Here is a 19,761-nt window from a genome sequence, read left to right on the forward strand (position 1 = left end):
TCATTAGCCAACTTGTAAAGCACTTTGCTCAACCTTTTACGATAGAATGTGCTATAGAAATAGAATTGACACTGGCAGCCTGGCCTCAGCAACACGCACCGTAAATGTTTAATCTACTGAGGCCCTGAAAAACTGGTGAAATACTCTTAATCTAACCATTTGCATGTTTACATACAGTACAACAGCTGAAAGTCATAGAAGTTGCTGGGTTTTTATTTATTTACATTACACCTATAGTTGTACTATATAATACAGATTTTTTTTTTTCTGTGTACAATATCTCATCTCTTCATTGTCTTCATCATTCACCTTCCACACACATTTGAGTAGAGTTTTTCACCGACTAAAATGCCCAGTAGACAAAAAAGAGCAGACAAGAAAAACTGGTGCAGCTGCAAATGCACAGTCACGTTAAGCTCCAATTTAACAACTAAAGAGTCAAAAATATTTCCCATTTTCTCTCATTTGATGATGATGATAGCTCAGTCATTTCAATGCACACAAAAGTTCAGGCATGAACTTCTGTGCACAATCACGAGACTGGAAGGTTGAGTTTATTATGAACCTAATAATAATGATATTAATTTTATGCATCAGTGAGGAAATTGCCTAAAAATCACCTTTACTGGTGATCTATCAAATTGACAATCATTATCAGTGTCACAGCCCTAATTTACTGTAGCACTTTAATCGTTGAAAATATCAGCTGTCGGTTAGCCTAGCATAGCGCATAAACTGGATGCAGAGAAGAAGAGTTAGCTGAGTTTTGTTGAAAAAGTTGTTTTTTCTAAAATATTTTTTAGATGTTTCTTTTTTTGTGTGCCTTAAACTAACATAGGACACTGTCAGTCTGCATGCTAGCTCTTGTTTCCACTGTGCTAAGCTACTAGCTTTAGCCAAAGTCTTTCTAGAAGTAAGTCTTGTGACTGGTAATGCCCCTGTGCAGTTATGTGGGCAGTTATTTTTGATGCCCCTATTTGAATGAATGAGAAAAGAGCCATAACCCTTTAATTATCGCTTGGTCTTAAAAACATCATGTGTAGAATCGACAGTCAAATCTGTTTAGAAAATGCTTTAAAGGTTAGCTAAACTTTTCCTGTGCATGTGCAAAGTTTCATTAAGGCTGCATATCCCATCTGAATCTTGCAGTAATACAAAAAGGATCATCATTACATTACAGAAGTGTCCCATAGATTTCTATTCAGGACTCTTTAAGTGTCGACTTGCTTTTATAAAGTCTTTGTTTTAGCTTTACATAATGGACAACGGTGGTTGTATAGTTTTTAGTTACTTGTAGCCAAGTGCCCTTAAAAGAACCTCAATTGATGAAACTTGTACTTTTCAGTCATCTTTAGTTTCTTGCATTGCATCTTTCTGTCTTGCATATTTCCCTTCCCTGTTATTGGTCTTCCTTTCTTTCATCCTTTTTTTCCTCCCCCTCTCTTTGCATCTCCCTCTGCACTCTGTTTCTGTCTTCAGCACCGCATTCTCGTCTCATCTCTCTTCTTCTAACCGTCTTTTTTCTGCAGAGCTCTGGACAGCAGATTCCTGTGGTGGTTGAAAGCTGCATTCGCTTCATAAACCTTCATGGTGAGTCAGTTTTTGTCATATCAGTAAGTCATGCTGTGAGAGCTTTGGACAGTGAAAATGAGTAGGTGGAAGGACCTGTTTTGTATTTTTTTTTGTGCACTTGTGCATATCAGGCATCTATGAACGCGTCATATGGTGTGAATATGTGTTTGTGTGTATCGCAGGCCTCCACCATGAAGGAATTTTCAGAGTTCCAGGCTCACAGAGGGAGGTGAACCTCCTCAGAGATGCATTTGAAAGAGGTAAGTGCTTTCCTCGTTTTTTCTTTCTTTCGTTTTTTTTTTTTTGTTTGTTTGTTTTTTGTACATGTGCTGAGATAGCAGAACTTTTTCCTCAGATGGAGAAAACTAAATCAAAGAAGGGAAGTTGTTTATTTACATTGCAATAAATATGTCAGTTAAAGTTTACACAATTAAAACTGCAGAACACTATAGTTGTTCCATTAGCACAAACTAGTGGTTTACAAAAACTGCGTTTGCAATGAAGCCAGAGCCAGTGAATGTAAGTCTAGCATAACTGAGGGTTGACCTCAATCGACCAAGTAAATTTTAGCAACTCGAATGAGTGAGCTGGATCATTCATGGCCATTTATTTACACAGGAATACTACATTTGTCTTTATCAAGCTTGCACTGTTTCCCAGCCATCTATCTTCTTCCACTTATCCAATTCAGGATCATTGTTGGGGTGGCTCGTGGATTCAAACCCAGGAAACTTCCTGTCATAGTCCTGGGATTTTTGAGCTTGGAATTTTGAACATTTTTAGTTTTGTACAATCAGTTGGGTTTTTTATTACTCACAAAATGAGTTTGATGTCTTTAGAATCTCTTTAGTTCCAGTTTCCATTTGTACTAGAGATTTATTGTTCCTCAACGTTTGATTTCCTTTTATTCACCAATCTCTGTGGTTTCATAGTTTCAGGTGTTTATTGTTTAGATTTTTGTGTTCTTTGTTCCCATTAGGTAGTTGTTTTCCTTTTCTCATAACCTTAAGTAGTTTCTGCTGTGTAATTAAAAACATTTTTTTTGTTTACCTAGTTTGCCAGTGAGTCCTGTATTTGGGTCCTGTTTCTTCCAGAACCATGACACTTTTTTGTTGTTGCTGTGAGGCAGTGATGCTAACTACCACACCAACATACCATCCTAAAATGGTTTAATGTGATTAATTATAGTTTTTCAACCATCCATCCATCTACCAATCACCATAGGGCTAGATGCATGCTACATTCTGGGCCATGTCAGTAATCAGTTTTCAGTTATTTTTTTGGCATCAATGTTCCACCAAATCATTATGCCATATGTGGCTGTTTTAGACAGGATGCACTGCCTGAAACTGCACCTGTCTCTAAAACCACTAACCTTATCCACACACACACACACAACATTGTCCAAATACCCCAGCAAGTTTGTCTGCGGCCTGCTTGCCCATCTGCTCTGGATGCTCAGATGTCAAATTGCATGTGCCTCAGGATATCTCTGAACCCTAGTTTAGGTCTGACATGGTTTTTTGTTTTTTTGATGAAAAAGATAATGTAAAAATTATTAACTTCCCGCTAACCATTGGCCACAATGAGTTTTAAGAAACACCCCACAACAGCACACATAAAATAGGTCTGGGAGAAATTACAAATATAATACGTCTATAAATAAATATCTGCATATGACCACACAGATATCTGTAGGTAGGGGACGTGACTTTTGGTTCTAAAAGCTTTCTGGTTTCTGGTCCGCTTCTAGTTCGGTTGGTACTGACAGCCAGTGGCTTTGTTTGCGAGCTTGTAAAAAGGTCATGTGAAGTGCAGAAGACTAAACGTTTTTCCCAAATCAACCTCAAACTACCGGCTGACAGTTTTAGCTTCTTAATAGCTCTTTGTATTCATAAACAAGAACCAGTACACAACGTTTTGGCTCAAATGTTCTTTAGTTACAGCCCTGAAAAGCAGACCATGTTCCAAGAGGCTGACACCAACGTTACAGTGTCCTCCTCATGATTCTGCAAGGGCTTGGATCTGCTTGGAGAGCGCCAAACATAGCACTTTCTTCACTTTTCTTTTCTTCTGTGTTGCAGTTTTTAATACCAAAGCAGTTCATCATTTTCTCCTCATGTGGATGTCGCTTTTTTGAGAGAGAGAGAGAGAGAGAGAGAGAGAGAGAGATTTTTAATGTGTGTGAGTGAAACAAATCCTTTCAGTTTACTCAAGTGGAACTAAACGAGTATAATAGGATCACCCACTTGTCCGTGTTGTCAGCAGCTCTTCATGATTGAGTCAGCAAGCGAGTATTAACCTGTAACCTGGTCTAAGTTAGATTGCAAATACATCTTACCTTTACAATTTTGCAAATTCTAACTGGCATGAATCCTTTTTGCCAGTGACTTTCATCATCTATTCGCTAACTTTGTCTTTTCAGCGCTGAGCTGGTAGCATGCAGTTTACACTGTGAGATCTGAGACAACAACATAGAGCTAAAAGGCTTCATAGAGTGAAGGAAAAAGCTCATGCCTGTGTCCTCTGCTACTCCGATTCAGTCATCTCACGTGTGTTTAACCTCTGTGTAGGAGAGGATCCTCTGTCAGATAGTGAGTGTGACCTGGACTCTGTGGCCGGTGTGCTGAAGCTGTACTTCAGAGGCCTCGAGCCTCCTCTCTTCCCCTACGACAGCTACACTCAGCTGCTGGAGTGTGTCCGTAAGACCCCTTATGTAACTTCTCTATGTGTGTGTGTCTGTTTTCAGATTGTGTACTGGTTTCACTTGGGCTTTTTCATGTCTGCTTTCAGTTACTCGAGTATTTCTGGAACATTGTAGTTCCTAGATACTTTCTCAACCTTGGTTAAGCTGACTCAGCCCGTCGCGTACTGTGCAGTGAACCATTTTTTGCCTGTGATCCTGTTTATCTTGATATAACTTCACTGATGCTCAAACACAAAGCAGCAAAAACAATGCAGCGTTGATGCAAGAAGATGCAACTTATACAGCTGGTTCTTGCAGCGCATAGTTTGCTGTGTGTTTATCCCTTCCACTATCTCCCTGTTATTTCTGTAGGTCTCTTCCCAATTCAGTTTTTTTATTTTTCCAGGACAGATGCTCTGAGTCACAATTTGCACAGCTAACCAGTGCAGCAAACCTGCCTGGGGGTTGTTTACTCCCCTTAAATTTGTAGATTTTCCATTAGTGGCATAGCATAATCAATCCATCCTCCTCGCCTCTTTCTTTAAGGAAGGATTTTGGGTGAATTTTGGTCAATGCAGGCTTGGAAAAACTTAAATGCAACAACTAAAAGTTTTAGTTCATCAGGTCATTTTGTTTTCTTCCTGTCATCAGAAATCGAGGAGGAGGTGGACAAAGCCGTCCAGATTAAAATGATTGTCTCGACCTTCCCGAGGCCTCTCCTCATCGTGATGCGTTACCTTTTTGCTTTCCTCAACCAGTAAGTTGCACCAAAACCCAGTGTGGGATATTTTCACATATCAGATATGTGCCATCCTCATAAAACTGCACACTCGTGCCAGAAATAGAAAGTCACCATGTGCGTGTTTGTGTTTCTCTTTTTTTCTCAGTGTGTCTCAGTACAGCGACGAGAACATGATGCAGCCCTACAACCTGGCTGTTTGCTTTGGTCCAAGCCTGCTGAGGGGGATGGATTCTGATGACGCTGTTGCTAGGCAGCCACAGGTTAACGACCTTGTCAAGACCATGATCCTTCAGCATGACAGCATCTTCCCCAGCCAATCGGAGCTACCGGGCCCTGTTTACGAGAAGCACATGACTCTGGAGCAGGAGTACTGGTGAGAGGAGTACTCATTGATAAAAATGTTGTTTTTGCTGCAAAAAGACAACAACTCTAAGTTCTTAACAGACAGCAATTTCAGTGAACACAACGCAAAGTAAGAAAACAACTTTTTCAGTTTGACATCAGAAGCAGCGAGTTGCGACCTGCTAGTCATGAAAATAATGTTGTCTAGTCCCTTTGTTAACCCTTTGTTTAAGCCAACGTTCATTGCATTGGCTGCCCCTCACAAACCGATGGTTTGAAATGCAGGTGGGTGGGGCTCTTTGTTTACATCGAACTACAGAGGACTGATTTCAAAGACGCCCTGAAAATCAAAGTGTAAAAGTTCTGCAGCAGGCTAGTTCATTTTGCAGAAATTTAATTGTAGCAACTCAAAATGGTACTCAATTTGTATGCCCCCACCTGCTCGTATACATGCATCACTATAAATAAGATGGTGGATAGTGTCCTGGGGATCTCCTCCCACAACTGGACCATCGCTGAGCTCCTGGATAGGCTGAGGTGCAACCTGGAAGCATCAATGGACGGAAACATAATTTCCCCGAGGTGTTCCATTAGGTCAGGTGGGGTCCTCAGGCCACCACATGAAGTCTGTTTCACATTGTTGGTCAGAGACATTCACACCAGTGTCCTGCTGGAGGTCATTTTTAAGCTCTGGCAGTGCTCAGCCTGCTCCTCCTTGCACAAAGGAGAAGATATCTGTCCTGCTGATGAGTTAAGGACGTTCTACATCCCTGTCCAGCTCTCCTAGAGTAAATGCCTCTCCCGGAGTCTCCTCCATGCTCTTAAGACTGCGAGGAGACACAGCAAACCTTCTAGCAATGACACGTATTGATGTGCCATCTTGAGGAGTTGGACTACCTGTGGAACCTCTGTAGGGTCCAGGTATTGCCTCATGCTGCCAGTAGTGACACTAAACTAATGCAAAACTAGTGAGAAAAAGTAAAAATACGAGGAGGGGAAAAAATGTCAGAGGCCTCCAGCTGTAAAAGCATTTCTGTTTTAGGGGTTGTCCCATTGTTGCCCCTCTAGTGCATTACCACCAAAGCAACTGAAACTGATTAATACCCCCTCTGCTACAAAACTGAGAGGATCAATATCCCAGAAATTCGGCTGATGTTTGATCCTGTACTCAGATTAAAAAGTGTACCTTTGGGCTTTTTTGAGCAGTAAATTAAGTAAATACATAAAAGTGCCTATCACGCTCAGTCTGAAAAGATATTTGTTGAAGTATTTACTGTCATCAGTAAATAATTGGGCAGCAGCCTTTTTGCTCCAGAGATTTGTTGTTCATGTCAAACTTTTAAGACTCAGGCTGAGATGGTTCCAAGTACATAAAGCATCTTCACCCCTCAGCCCCCTTTTCATGGTTCATCCTCTTGAAACAGAATTTCATGCCACGCCAAAGGCACTTCTGTGTAGCTCATAATGCTTTGTGTAAAAACATAACGCTTAATGCTATTAAGCCGATTGCTCGCTAAAATGGAACACTAGCCTCCAGGCTAACCCCCTACAACCCAAAGTCAGTCTGTTTCCTTCATGATCTTTTTATTAAAAATCATTCAGTATGACATTAGACCAAGCCTGAGGTTTTAGGGTCATTTGGGAAATCTCACAGCAGTATGAAGTCTTGCATAAAGAGAGGCTGTGGTGTGACAGTTAGCGGAAGAGAAGAGGAACCGAGCATGACTTTGCTTTTCTGCTTTTCTGCAGTGAACCAATCACAGAAGAGGGAGATGGTGAGACCGAGCATCTGCCCAGTGAGGATGGTCAGTACGCATAAGCACCAACCCTGTCACATTATTGTACTGTTACACCACAAAGGTACATTATAACCTTGCTTTGTGTGTCTGCTGGTGTGTACAGAATGGGAGGCGGTGGCTATGTTTGACTACGTGGCGAGATCCCCGGCGGAGCTTTCCTTCAAGCAGGGAGAGCCTCTCATCCTTCACAGCAAGGCCTCTTCTGATTGGTGGCGAGGAGAGGTGGGAGGGGTTAAGGGCCTCATCCCTCACAAGTACATCAGTGTGCTGGAAGGGTGAGTGACATTTCTATGTCACATAACCACTGCCAAAATGAAATTTCATGACACCCTTAAGGCATCATTATCATTTCATACAGAATTTACTGTTTTTGCCTGCTATTCAGGTCAGTTTATTCAGTGCCACAATTCAAAGTGAAATTAAGGCAAATCGGTTTCCCTGAGTGAGCGCCACGGCAGCCTGCAGTATGACTGGATAGATTTTCTTTAATAACTCATACGTTTGGATACTGTTAAGGTTTAAAGTTAGGAGTGTGGCTGCTTTGAACGACAAGTGCCGACACAGGCACCTTGGGTAATTCGATTCACTGAACTGGACCTCTCCATTACAAATGGCCCCACTAATATTCTTTACCAGTTAAAGTGACAGGAAGTGACAAAATGAAAGAAAAACAGCGTCTGTGTGTGTGTGTATGCTGATTGGGATGCCATTAAATCAGATAAACTGGTAGAATTTAAAACCCACAAGTGGAGAGAGAAAGTATTTCAGCATGAACTGCATATCTAATTCATAGCGCCTTATACCAATCCCCAGTTATCTCTAATACAGATATGAAGAGATAACAGTGCTATGATATCCAACATTTATCAAAGTTAAAAACTGTGGCCTCAAACATTCCCAGGAGGGTGATTAAATATCAGTGCAGACTAAGCACCACCAGGACATCACAAGTTTCTCAAAGGTCATTTTCTTTTTTGAGGAGCTGTTGCTTTATTTTGAAGTTATTTTGTTCTTGTCGCACATAAGTTCACCTCTGCTGCTGGTCCCTCCTACAAAACGTTTGTTGCTCAGTCTTCATCCCATATTTAAAACTGTACTGCTTGTGCTTTCTCTCGTGAAATATATATCTCTCTTCTTCTCCTCCCTTAGGTCAGATCGAGGGAAAAGAGAAGAAGGAGGAGGAGGTGGAGGAGGAGGCAGCACTGGAAACCTGACAGCAGAAGATCCACAGACAGAGAACACAACCCGGTACACAGAAGCATACACAGACGAACAAACACACTCAAATGCACACTGCGGTTTATTAAAAACATGTAATAGCCATAAACATCTAAGTACACAAACTCATACGTCTACCCAGCTCCACATTTTTGTACAAAGAAGCATATAAGCTCGTGTGCGTAAATAGACTTGAAAGTTCAGAAGTTTCTGTGTGTGTCTTCACAGGATGCGGGTGAACAGCGATAGCGCTTCGTTGCCAGGACGGCAGAGAGGAAGTGAGGGGAGCCCTAGTCGAAAGCCACCAACCTCCCCCGCCACACGACACCTGCCAGTGTAAGACTCGCACCTATCTTGACGCACTGCAGGCCTCATGCATGTGCAGCGTTACTCAGATTGATATAAATTAGGTTTGCAGCCAGTTGAGACTGTGGATAAACTCTGTTCAGGAAAAAACTGCATGAGGGGAAGTAATGTACACGTGAGAGCCACGAAGTTTTTGCATTACATTTTTTGTACAGCACCACATCACCCTCTGTTTGGACTGCTTACTGAGAGTTACAGTGGGAGAAAATAAAACTGTCATTATCTATATACGTGTGCATCTGTCTATATAAACAATGTGCAACATTACCATTTACATAGTAGTACACAGTCTTTATTTGCATACATCTGGTCATTTGCAAACTGAAGGCATATTACATCCACTGTAATATCTCATTTTTTTCCACTTACAGTCAGGTACATTCAGTAATTTTTTTAGGTTATGTATTACAAAAAACTGTATCATAAGTCTACACAGAACTTGAAACAAACTGATGCATTCTCATTAACTTTCCCAAAGTTTTACAGCTTCTTCCAGAGTAAAGGTGCACGCTTCTCACCTGGCATTGACAGCTGAGTTAAACAGCAATCTGACAGCCTACACAATAATTCGCTTCAATTCAATTGTTTATTATATAGCACCCAATCATAACTCAAGGCTCTTAGTACCGTAAGGACCCTACAATGACGTCTATGTAAAAGTGTAAACTATTTAAGGGTGGGTGATTTTTCCCGAAGTGGTTGTGGCAATCACCAGCCAATCAGGATTGGTGGAATGAGACTGTTGCTTTTGAGAAATACGCAGGGAGGAGCATCCCATGGTGAGACATTGAAACGAATGCTAGGATTGAGCACTCACTTTTAACAGGAAGAAACCTCCAGCAGAACCAGGCTCAGGGAGGGGCAGCCATCTTCCTTGACCAGTTGGGGGTGGGGGAGTTGGGGGAGGAATAAAAGACAAGCTGTGGGTGATTAATAATAAAAAATAATAATAATTAAATGCAGACTGGTGTATAAACACAGAGTAAAAAAAGGTGAATGGAGATGAAACACTCGGTCCATCATGGGAAGCCCCCAGCAGTCTAGACCTATTGCAACATAACTAAGGGAGGGTTCAGGGTCACCTGATCCAGCCCTAACTATAAGCTTTGTCAAAAAGGAAATTAAGCCTAATCTTAAGAGTAGAGCGGCTGTCTGTTTTGTTTTTTTAATGTTTCAGAACTCTTAATAACAGTGCACTATTCTGGGTTAAACTGCTAGTCACTACTCTTGTATTTTTTAGTTTTACTTCATGGTGCCGGTGTCCTTGTGTCTTTGTATCAGTAGCCCGACACACTGATGCAGAAATTTGTCGATTTGGCTCATCTCCACAGTATTTCTGAGAAGAGCTGCAGCTGCTTACAGGTTTAGGCGGGAGCAGCACTTTCTGCTGCTGAGGATGAGGAATTTGTGGATTTCGGAATCAGATTGTGGAAAAGCAGAGCTACAGCATAGAAAGTAACATAGCAGGTCAGAACACTGCTTTCCACAATTGCACAATTCAGCTGTGGAATAAATGAGGCAAAGCCCAAAACTTTAGTCTTTATAGCGTGAGAAGATGGAGAGAAACTTTTCCAACACATTAAAGTAAGGTTCAGATCAGAGGTGGCATCTGCCCGTGTCTTTCAACATCTCTGTTAAGCTGTTTATGTTTTTTTCTTTCAGGTCTCAGGAGCGAAGGCACACGTTGGACACTCTGAGACAGGGAAACTTCAGACCCCCTGACAGACCTCCATTCATTCAGGCAGAAAGAACACCAATTGATAAGGTTAGCGGTGTAACATATTCAACCCTTTGTTAACAACCAAAACAAAAGCATTACATTACGAAAAATTCTAAAATGTGGGTATGACTTTTTATAAAAAAGTTCAAATGTATGCACAATATGAAGCAGTAACTTTGCTGGTGGTGTTTTTTTACGATGTTTCATCTGACGAGTGTTAGCTTGCTAGTTTTGCTCGTTGACGTTAGATTTATATTAGAGACTTTTGCATTGTGGCTCACAGCTGCAGGTCTATTTTTGCTTTAAAATGTTAGTTTTAGAGTTGCATCTCTGTCCTGGCTTGCTTTACTGGGGGTTTATTATGCACTCACATAGTCTAAAAGTAGATGTTGGTGCAATTTATGAAGGTTGGTATTACTACATAAAGACTATTAAAAGCAGCCGTGGTGGGCTTTGGGGGTTTTTTTGCTCTTCTTTCTGGTTAACACCACTAATGCAACTGTGAGAAAGGCGGTTATATATATTCAGAACTGATGATTAGAGAGGGGAAGTACTTTTTATTTTACAGAGAAGGGCTCTAGATAGAAAAATCTGAAAATCCTCTGGAGCCCACTGAAACTCTGAGGTCTTCATCACGGCTGTTTTTATTAGTTCATTTCATTTATTAGTTCAGATTGCTTTAAAAAAATTCATTTAAACAATCAGTTGCCATATTTGTTCCAAGTGACGCATTTTTGTCAACCTGCACAGTAACTTAACTAACCACTTACCACCACTGCAAACCATGCATGATCAATCACTGCTCTAAGGCATTACTATCATCACATAATTATTTCCCAGCATACAGTAATGTTTAATCAAAGCATGTTTTCACATAATAAGTGTGTGGTTGTGTAGCATTACTTCTTGAGAGCAATTTCCTCATACTCTTTCCATCCTTGTTAAATTGGACAAGTAACGCATGTGATAAAACACTCCAATAATCTAAACAAAGAATGACACCATCCATTTTCTTGGAAATGGTCCTTTATATCAGCGGTCCCCAACCTTTTTTGCGCCACAGACCAGTTTAATGTCAGACAATATTTTTACGGACGGGCCTTTAAGGTGTCGGTGATAAATACAACAAAATAAAATGATACGATCAAGACAAAAACTGTGGTATTTTGTAAATATAATAATAAACGCAAATTCACTGTGTGATTGTGTAACTTTATTAGCAGCGTCCTGAAATGCACCAACAACATTGAGAATAACATCCTCCTCTCTGCCCCTTAAAGCTCTCTGGTCGCTATGGTAACGCATAAATATTTCTTTCAAAATAAGACACACAACTTCAACACGGGAAACAGAGTTAACGATAAAAGCCCCCGAAAACCTTAAAATTTACACCCGAGCCACAACTCTGGCGGCCTGGTACCAAACGACTCACAGACCAGTACCGGTCCGTGGCCAGGGGGTTGGGGACCGCTGCTTTATATGATATTTGGATCACATCACTTCTTGATTCTGAGTAAGTAACTATGATGTTAGATGTGAGAGTGAATTCATTCTGCAGTGAGAACACCACCAGCAACTTATGTTGTTCAGTCAGTGGACTTTCTGTTAAAGTCTAGATTAAATTGACTTTGTATACAAAACTCCACCTTCAGAGTCGCTCAGTTATGAGATTCCAAGTTAGAGCCTTCACAAAAAAGTGATGAAAAAAAAGGACCTTCCAGTCTTTAACAGTGTCAGGATGCAGCAGTAGAATAATGCAGTATGTAACAGAAAAACTTTGATGTTCACCTCCCCTCCTCCTCCTCCTCCTCCTCCTCCTCCTCCTCCTCTCGCTCTCTCAGGAGATGATCAACCGTCAGATGAACTCGGTGTTCAAGGAGCTCCTGTCTCGCCAGCCTCCCTTGCAGGGGTCCGGCATCACTGCACCTGTGGCCACTGCAGCCCCTGCACCCTCCTCTTCCTCCTCTTCATTGTCCACCTCCTCCTCTGTTCCTCAGGCTGCCCCTGTGGCCAAAAAAGCAGGATTCGGTCTCAGGGGACGGGCCCTTTTCAGACCGGTGGACTGAGACTAAGGAGGGGACAGCCAGGAAATTATTGATTCATTGTCTGACAATGATAATTATCCCGCTGATGCCAATTGTGCATTTGGGAAAGATCTTGATTTTTTTTTCTTCTGTTTTTTCCCATTTTTTTTTGGACACGTGTATAATAAGTGAGTCTCTGCCATCTCATAGTGCCACTATTCTCTGTGCCGTGTATGTCCAGTGTGTCTGGTTTTGGTCTCTTTTTTTGCTTTGTTGTTGTTTTTTTATGGCCTGGTCTGCTTTTGTTCTCAATCAGGGATGTGACTTCACCAGACTGACTATTTAAACACAGTTGCCATGATACTAACTGTACATCAACAACAGAAGACTAAAACTGCCCCCTAGTGGCAGGTCTGAGATCAGTTCACCCAAAAACCTTTTTCCTTATTTAAAAGAGAAAAGAAAACTGATCTGGGGCCTGTGTCTAGGAGTGCCTTCACATCTTTTACTCTACATGTTTAATTCACTTGAAAAGATCTGATAATTTTCAATTCTGCATATTATAATAAAAATGTGACCCAGGCAGATGTGTATGGAACCCAAAGTGTTCAGTATTAGCAGCAAAACATTGTAGCATGATAAAAAGAAAGTGCTCCCTGTTTCAATTCTAAAGGTTTGACACATCACTGCATAATAAAAATAATCTTTAGCAGATCTTAAAATTAAGTAAATAAAGCCTCAGATGAAATACAAAATACAACACATTTTATTGAGGTATTGAAGTGTGTGAAGAATTAAGTACTCCTTTACTGCTTTCATATGAAGTAACAGAAATAGTGTCCAGGTGCTGCTATTTAAATCCACCTGATTAACTGAATCAACAAGCAAGTGTCACCATGTATCATCTGCAATGATCTTGGGAGGCATCTGTTGCTGTCCATCAGTCTGGAAAGGTTTTTTTTACACATTCCAAACAGTCTGAAGTCCATCATTCTACAGTGGAAAGGAATATTTACAAGTGATAAATATTTAGGAATGTTGTCAATTTTCTCAGGAGTGAATGTCCTGGGAAATTTATCCCGAAGTGATATGAGCTACAACTGAGTGAACAGGCCTCATTTAGAAAGTTTAAGTTATTAGCAGTATACCTGGAAAAACACTGATCCAATATGGTTTGTATGGAACAGGAAATGGCCGATTTTAAACATGACATCAGCTAACTACTTCACCAGTTAACGAAAGTTTACTGTCTAACCCATTTGTTTTTTCCAGCTGACTCTTTTTGGAGAACAACATGCTAGGCACATCATATTTGTTGCTTTATATAAAATAAGTTTATTGGAGTTACAGCAGTAGCTAATTTAGAATTGGTTTGGTTTGGTTAGCAGCTAACCCTGCTAGCTCAACAGCTAGCAAGGTTAGCTGTTAGCTGCTTTAGGACGGTAGCATACTGCTAAAAAAAAAAAGGTAGTGAAAAACACCTCTGTCATTAAATAGTGTGTTATTGGAGAAAAAAAAATAAAACAAAAAGGTTTTTTTTAATATTTTGTGAATATTTTTTGAAAAATTCCTTTCAAGCTAAAAAAAATGATCAAACAACTTTTTATAATGATTATATCCTAAATCATCTCACAAATTACAACTTAACATTTACATTTATTATTCTGTTGATTTTTTATTTCATATTAATTTATTGAAAACTGAACACTTTGAGACTCCGTGTGTGTTAGCTAGATACGCTGTTAGCATTGAGGTTGGTATACTTGGTCTTTGCATAACAGCATGTTGTGTTGAAAAAACACAGAGAAGAAAAACACATTCCCCTTCATATGTGACGTGGCCTGATATGTTGGCCAAATCTCAGGGCTTATGCAGAGTTAAGGACAGGCTAACTCAGGTTTGGCTTAGAAGGAATAAGAAAGGGTTTTCTCTCAGGTCTTAGGTCGACTTACTCTTCAGCTGGAAACTGTGCCCTTGTCTCGAGAGCCAAAACGGCCCCTATATCAGAGAGGTGTCCGACTCTTTCTCTGATTTAAACTGTGAACACCATGGCGCCATTTTGGTGCCACAATTGAAACTCTTGTCTCATTCATCCACACTTTGGGCCCCCCTTGCTGTGTTTATGGCATCATCATAGGCACTATAAAACATGGACGTAGCTACCGTGATGTCACCTGTTGGTGTCTGAGGTCCCGTTTTGAAGCCACAAGATGAACATTTCTGTTGTCGCCATCTTGGTTGCAAGACACTGGCTCCAATGAGGACAAGCAGCAGTGAAACTGCTTGCTCATTGCTCAATATCTTGTGCCTGACAAGTCGTTAGACAGTGCATGAGCAGAAAATGCCACTGCTAATCTTCCTTTTTGAGACATGATATAACCAAGATTTTACTTTTTATTATTATTGTATATGACCCAAAACAAGTGACTAAAGTAAAGTTTTACCCAAAGACCCCTACAGTCTTTTTCAACAACAGCTATTGCCATCTGGTGGCCTTCAGAGAGAATGCAGGTTTTTAGGCACTTCTGCGTTGGCTTTATTTTTAGGACCAGGAAGCATGTTTTTTCTCCACAGGTCCCATTCAAACGTGTTTCAGGATTCCTGCAGCGAGGTGAACAGCTCCTTTGACTCTAAAAGCATTTTAAAATCTTACATACATCATCTCACATTTTTTGTGTTTCAGTATTGGAAAAATGAAAGAAGAGTTGTTTTGTTTTCCCTTCTTTTATTGATTCTGCATCTATGGTTAAAACACCCTGTTGTTCTGGATCACTGTTCGATGATGTCACTAAGTTTACTGCGTCCAACTGTATATGTGGTTAAAAAAAATGAATAAAGATGACAAAGTGATGAATGGTTAACAGATTGTTGTTGTATTTAAGGGGATTGTTGTTCATTTGACTGGTGTGACTGCCACACGTGGTTCAGCTGAACTCGGGCATGATGGGGGTACAAGTGGTTGCGCTGTGCTTCTGAACATGGCTCTCCAGTAGTCACTCAAAGATTTTGCCTCTGGAAAAATAAGCAACCCCAACTTCCTGCGTGTGACAGTCTCTCTTGCAGTCTGACTCATCACTGTGGTGAATCAGTGTTGTATTAATGTTAATTGAAACATGTTTACGACATAATTGGTCTCTGTGGGTGCATGTGTCATTGTTTCTGTTTTAGGAAACCACACCAATTCTGTAATGCGATCATTCGGACCCGTCTGCTCCTTCTCCTAAAATAACCCCTTGACACAGCCACCCAACACACACGCACACACACACACACACACACACACACACACACATAGAGAGCTACTGTACCGCATTTGCACTCCTGACACACTAAGTCGGTGTCAGACACTGTAGGTGTCTGTGTTGTGTCTCTGCATGTCCTGTAAATTCCACTTCAGCTTCGAGGGACATTGTGATGAAGCCGCTGAACTGATCTCATTGACATTTCAGATTAGCACTAAGCAGAGCACCCCTGCCCCATCTTTCTCTCTCTCTGAGGGTCTCTGTCAGTGAGAAAGGATTAAGATAGCATTTTGTTTTTAAAAAAAAGGTAAGTCAGACATGATTTATTCATATCTTTGCTGTCTCTGTGGTGAATCGTAAATCTTGAATTGAAAGTTTCATAGGACGCACCGATATATTTTTTCACCTTTTTGATAGAAATGTTCTAAATGCACACGTGTTAGATCCGACCACTGGCTGCACTGTATCTAATGCGACCACTGGCCGCACTGCAGAGCTTTCCATTTAAAAATGCCGTCTTAAAATTACCAGCTGCTATTTACAGATTTTGGACTGACTTCTTTTTCGGGAGGCTGAAGAACAGGTGGAAGTGCCAGAGCTCAGCTCGCTTTTACACTGGCCTGCAATCAGCTGGAGGAGTGAGTCTCTCTGTCTGTGGGTTGAATCTAGTTGGCTTCAACAATTCTGCGTGATTCGAATGCAAACATTTACATTTGCTTTTAGCGAAGATGATGATGGTGAGCGACGACTGCCTGGTGGAGTGTAAGATTGACGACAGCGATGAAAACGACGAAGGGGAAGAACAGATAAACACTCCCCCTCCTCCCCCAGAGTTTGCATCCAAATCCTCAACCCCTGCACCCAAAGCTCCAACTCCACCTGGAGCTCTGACTACGCCCAGGGCCCCGACTCCACCCATAGCTCCAGCTCCACCTGCTGCTCCTCCTACAGCAGCAGCTACTCGTCCTGTCAGCAGGGATCCTCGTGGTATCAACCAGCACCTAAAGGTCCTGATGTTTGTTCTCTTTATTATCAGTCTGCTTTGTCACAACATCTGCCCTTGAGTCCTAAAATCCAGATGTCACATGCATAGACACAGTCCTACCAGAAAATTGTTTTTTTAACCTTCTAATTGGATCTGACCAGTCTCAGAACTGTTATCTATATCTATGACAAAATATCTGAGATAAAAATGTATTTTGGGGGAATTTGTACACTCTTTATAAGACTATCTTGGTTTTTAAAATGCTGCACACTTGTGAGGCTACACAATCATTTTCACCCTCATTTTCCCATCCGACAGACAGATGTCCCTGTTTATTTATTTTTTTTCCCTGGGTTTCTTTTTGGCTTTTTTGGGAGGGGGCTCTTTCTCTTTGGAAAGAGTTAAATGGGACAATCTATAGATGACACAAATAAAACCCCAAAGAACACAACAAAACAGCAGTGAAATAACCCTTATTGATTGAAAGAGTTAATGCAACAGAAAACCTCAGATAAGCCAGACATGACACATTTCATTTTCCCAAACTTTGTGACATTTTGATAATAAAACGAATTTAAATCATTTTATATTGTTTTATTTTGAAGTTAACTAGATCATTTTTAATCATTTTTAATATAACATTAAGCTGACCAGAAATGCTGTGAATGGTATTCCCAGAGTGATCGCTCAGATACAGATATTCCAGATAATTTCCTGCTGCAAACATAGTTTCCAACATGAGTTGTCTGAGTGAAAAAACATAAAATATAATAAATTATTTCTGTTATAAAGGAATATCTAGGAATAGGAATGAAATAGCTTTCAGTACAGATACACAAACCAAAACCTGCATGTTCCCAAAGCACATTGTGCATGGTTGTCATGTTAAAGATCTAACTGATCAAGATAGCAGTTGAAACTATCCTGATAAAAATAGAATTAACTTTGGCTAGTTTATTGTGTTCAGCCTCAGCGTTCTCTCCTGTTACCTTTTACAGGTGGAGGTCAGTGATGTGTTGGCAGAACCCAGCAAACCTCACAGCATAGACCAAGTGTGGATTTACAGCGTCACTGGCTTTGAGAATGCTCGTATCTGGACGTACCAGTGCCTCTCCTTGCTTTTTGCTGTGCCCTGCGCTCTCGTTTGTGGCATTTTCCTGGCCATTCTTGCCTGCCTTCATGTCTGGTATGTTGGAGAGTTATTAAATATTTCTCCTCTGGACACACATTGCTTTATCTGCAAATAACCACAAACACACATCCACAGTATTATTAGGATTATTGGCATGTTTTTTTTTTCCTAGCAAGAAAGAGTGTAGTTAGCCTCTAATGAAACATCAGACACAGCCTCTACTTTAAAACATGTTCAATATAACATTTGAGTGCATGGACTATATATCAGAGATGGACAAAGTTGTCACGTAACCCCTTACATATTCGTCTCTGCCCAGTTCATACCAGCATCCTGTTTTACTGTGTGTATACAGTTAGGATTAGGACTAAGGGGCAGGGGCAGTTCTTTATGGCGCAATTCACATGTGCAGAAATACGTTTGCAGACAGTCACATGTTTAATAGCTTTCTTTGCAGATTCCTGCTTGACATTATACCAATGTCACATGAATAAAACTCTCTTCTAGACACTGAGGAAGGTTCACTAAAATGAAACCTCAGTGGACTAAGGTCATAAGTACGGAAGAGCCCACTTTTCTTTTTCCAGTGGCCCTAATCCTCTTCCATACACAAGCAAAAGAAACCTTATTTACAGTCTTGGCTATCCTGTTAGCAGTATTGCAGATGTCTCACTTATAAATGTAAAAGGATTTTTGGGTCAAATAAGACTTTGTTGTTGTTGTACTGCAAGTGTGGTCGCACCACAGCCAGCAGATATTCAGCAGTACAAATTTTCAGCTTTGTTACATGCGCGCAGAAATTTCTCCAATTTGTGTGAATCTTTTGATTATGTCCTATAGATGATGAGATATGTAAAATCTTTGTAAATGTGCAGCTGTTGCAGCTTTGGACAAGTCTTGTGTTTTTGTTACTGGTGTTTGAACAATTGTTTCACAATTTATAGATTTATTTTTGCAAGCTGGTGAACTTCTGCCCCTCTTTACTTCTGAGAAACTCAGCCTCTCTTCCTGTAGCTGTTTGCCACATGAGTGTTCAGACACATTACACAGGTGTTTCTGCTGCCTAAGCCGTCTTCACTAACTTACTCTGATCTTTGTCTGTGCCTAGGTTTCTGGTTCCCTGCATACAGCTGAGCAACACTTTCCTTCCATGCCTGCGGTCCTTGTGTATGTGTGCCGTCAACGTTGTCATCTCTCCATTCTGTGCATCTGTTGCTCTCTGCTGCAGCCAAATCGCAATTTCACTGTCGAACAAGGACTGGATTCAAATGAAAGACAAAGACACAGTATGAATGCAAGATATGCACTCAGTGGGTGACTGAGTGAATGCTTAAATTGGGGGCCTATTTCTCATTTCTTTCTTTTTCTTCATGTTTTTTTTTATTTATGTTTTATTAACCTGCTCTGTTAATCCTACTCAAAATGTTTTCTACATGTAAACCAATTTCTGCTATTATTTCCACCATCAGGCTATAAAGAAATGTACTGCTACTACTGCTACTACTATTATTATTGTTGTTGTTGTTGTTAATAATTTGATTTCTGGTTTATTTGTATGAAAGCTGAAACAAACTACAAATAAAAATGTCAAGACTTCCACGGGTATTTTTTTTTTATATTGGGTATTTATTTATTTTCCAAAATGAAATAGATATGAGTGTAAATCAAACAACTTTCAAGAAATATTAAGGTCACAAATATTTTGTTTTTAGTTAGTTTTTTTTTTAAGTAGAAAGTTTACACATACTATAAAATATAAATGTTCAAATAATTATCTCGTCTTAAAAATAATTTATGAAGCAAAAATATAAGTCCTATTCATTTGTTTCAAACTTGGCTTTGGGGCTTTTTTTCAGCTTTTCCTAAAAAACTATGGATGATTTTCACAAATTAATCAGAACATTTTGATTGATTGCTTAATCAGTAGTTGAAG

The 19,761-nt window shown here is 40.3% G+C and overlaps 2 protein-coding genes across 4 annotated transcripts in view; both read left to right on the plus strand.

The window, feature by feature from the left end:
• Nucleotides 1–15,330, plus strand: part of arhgap4b (Rho GTPase activating protein 4b) — a 31,301-nt gene extending 15,971 nt beyond the window's left edge. For both annotated transcript variants that reach the window (XM_085447542.1, XM_085447543.1), the window contains exons 14-24: nucleotides 1,530–1,590; nucleotides 1,755–1,832; nucleotides 4,146–4,274; nucleotides 4,910–5,015; nucleotides 5,146–5,373; nucleotides 7,092–7,147; nucleotides 7,245–7,416; nucleotides 8,291–8,389; nucleotides 8,588–8,695; nucleotides 10,388–10,490; nucleotides 12,287–15,330. In XM_085447542.1, coding sequence (XP_085303668.1) covers nucleotides 1,530–1,590; nucleotides 1,755–1,832; nucleotides 4,146–4,274; nucleotides 4,910–5,015; nucleotides 5,146–5,373; nucleotides 7,092–7,147; nucleotides 7,245–7,416; nucleotides 8,291–8,389; nucleotides 8,588–8,695; nucleotides 10,388–10,490; nucleotides 12,287–12,511 — 1,365 coding nt within the window. In that variant the 3' untranslated portion in view covers nucleotides 12,512–15,330. The remainder of the gene's footprint in view (nucleotides 1–1,529; nucleotides 1,591–1,754; nucleotides 1,833–4,145; nucleotides 4,275–4,909; nucleotides 5,016–5,145; nucleotides 5,374–7,091; nucleotides 7,148–7,244; nucleotides 7,417–8,290; nucleotides 8,390–8,587; nucleotides 8,696–10,387; nucleotides 10,491–12,286) is intronic.
• Nucleotides 15,331–15,741: 411 nt separating this feature from the next.
• cav4b (caveolin 4b) lies at nucleotides 15,742–19,424 on the plus strand. 2 transcript variants are annotated; one of them, XM_085448327.1, is made up of 5 exons: nucleotides 15,742–16,018; nucleotides 16,256–16,349; nucleotides 16,435–16,718; nucleotides 17,695–17,882; nucleotides 18,937–19,424. In XM_085448327.1, the coding sequence occupies exons 3-5, from the start codon at nucleotides 16,440–16,442 to the stop codon at nucleotides 19,118–19,120; spliced, it is 651 nt and encodes a 216-aa protein (XP_085304453.1). In that variant the 5' UTR covers nucleotides 15,742–16,018; nucleotides 16,256–16,349; nucleotides 16,435–16,439; the 3' UTR covers nucleotides 19,121–19,424. The 2 variants fall into 2 exon arrangements, with proteins under 2 accessions (XP_085304453.1, XP_085304454.1); XM_085448328.1 differs by having other exon boundaries at nucleotides 16,440–16,718.
• The last annotated feature ends 337 nt before the right edge of the window (nucleotides 19,425–19,761 follow it).

This window comes from Copadichromis virginalis, linkage group LG23 (assembly GCF_057382275.1).
Source record: "Copadichromis virginalis isolate Kocher_CV1m ecotype Utaka linkage group LG23, C_Virginalis_male_GT1.1, whole genome shotgun sequence".
Classification (NCBI taxonomy): domain Eukaryota; kingdom Metazoa; phylum Chordata; class Actinopteri; order Cichliformes; family Cichlidae; genus Copadichromis; species Copadichromis virginalis.

What these genes read in the sequence shown, in the direction of transcription:
- cav4b (XM_085448327.1), top strand. Translation starts at nt 16,440, where the DNA reads ATGATGATGGTGAGCGACGACTGCCTGGTGGAGTGTAAGATTGACGAC. An exon ending in GTATCAACCAGCACCTAAAG is followed by an intron (nt 16,719 to 17,694) that starts GTCCTGATGTTT and finishes TACCTTTTACAG; the next exon opens with GTGGAGGTCAGTGATGTGTT. An exon ending in CTTGCCTGCCTTCATGTCTG is followed by an intron (nt 17,883 to 18,936) that starts GTATGTTGGAGA and finishes GTCTGTGCCTAG; the next exon opens with GTTTCTGGTTCCCTGCATAC.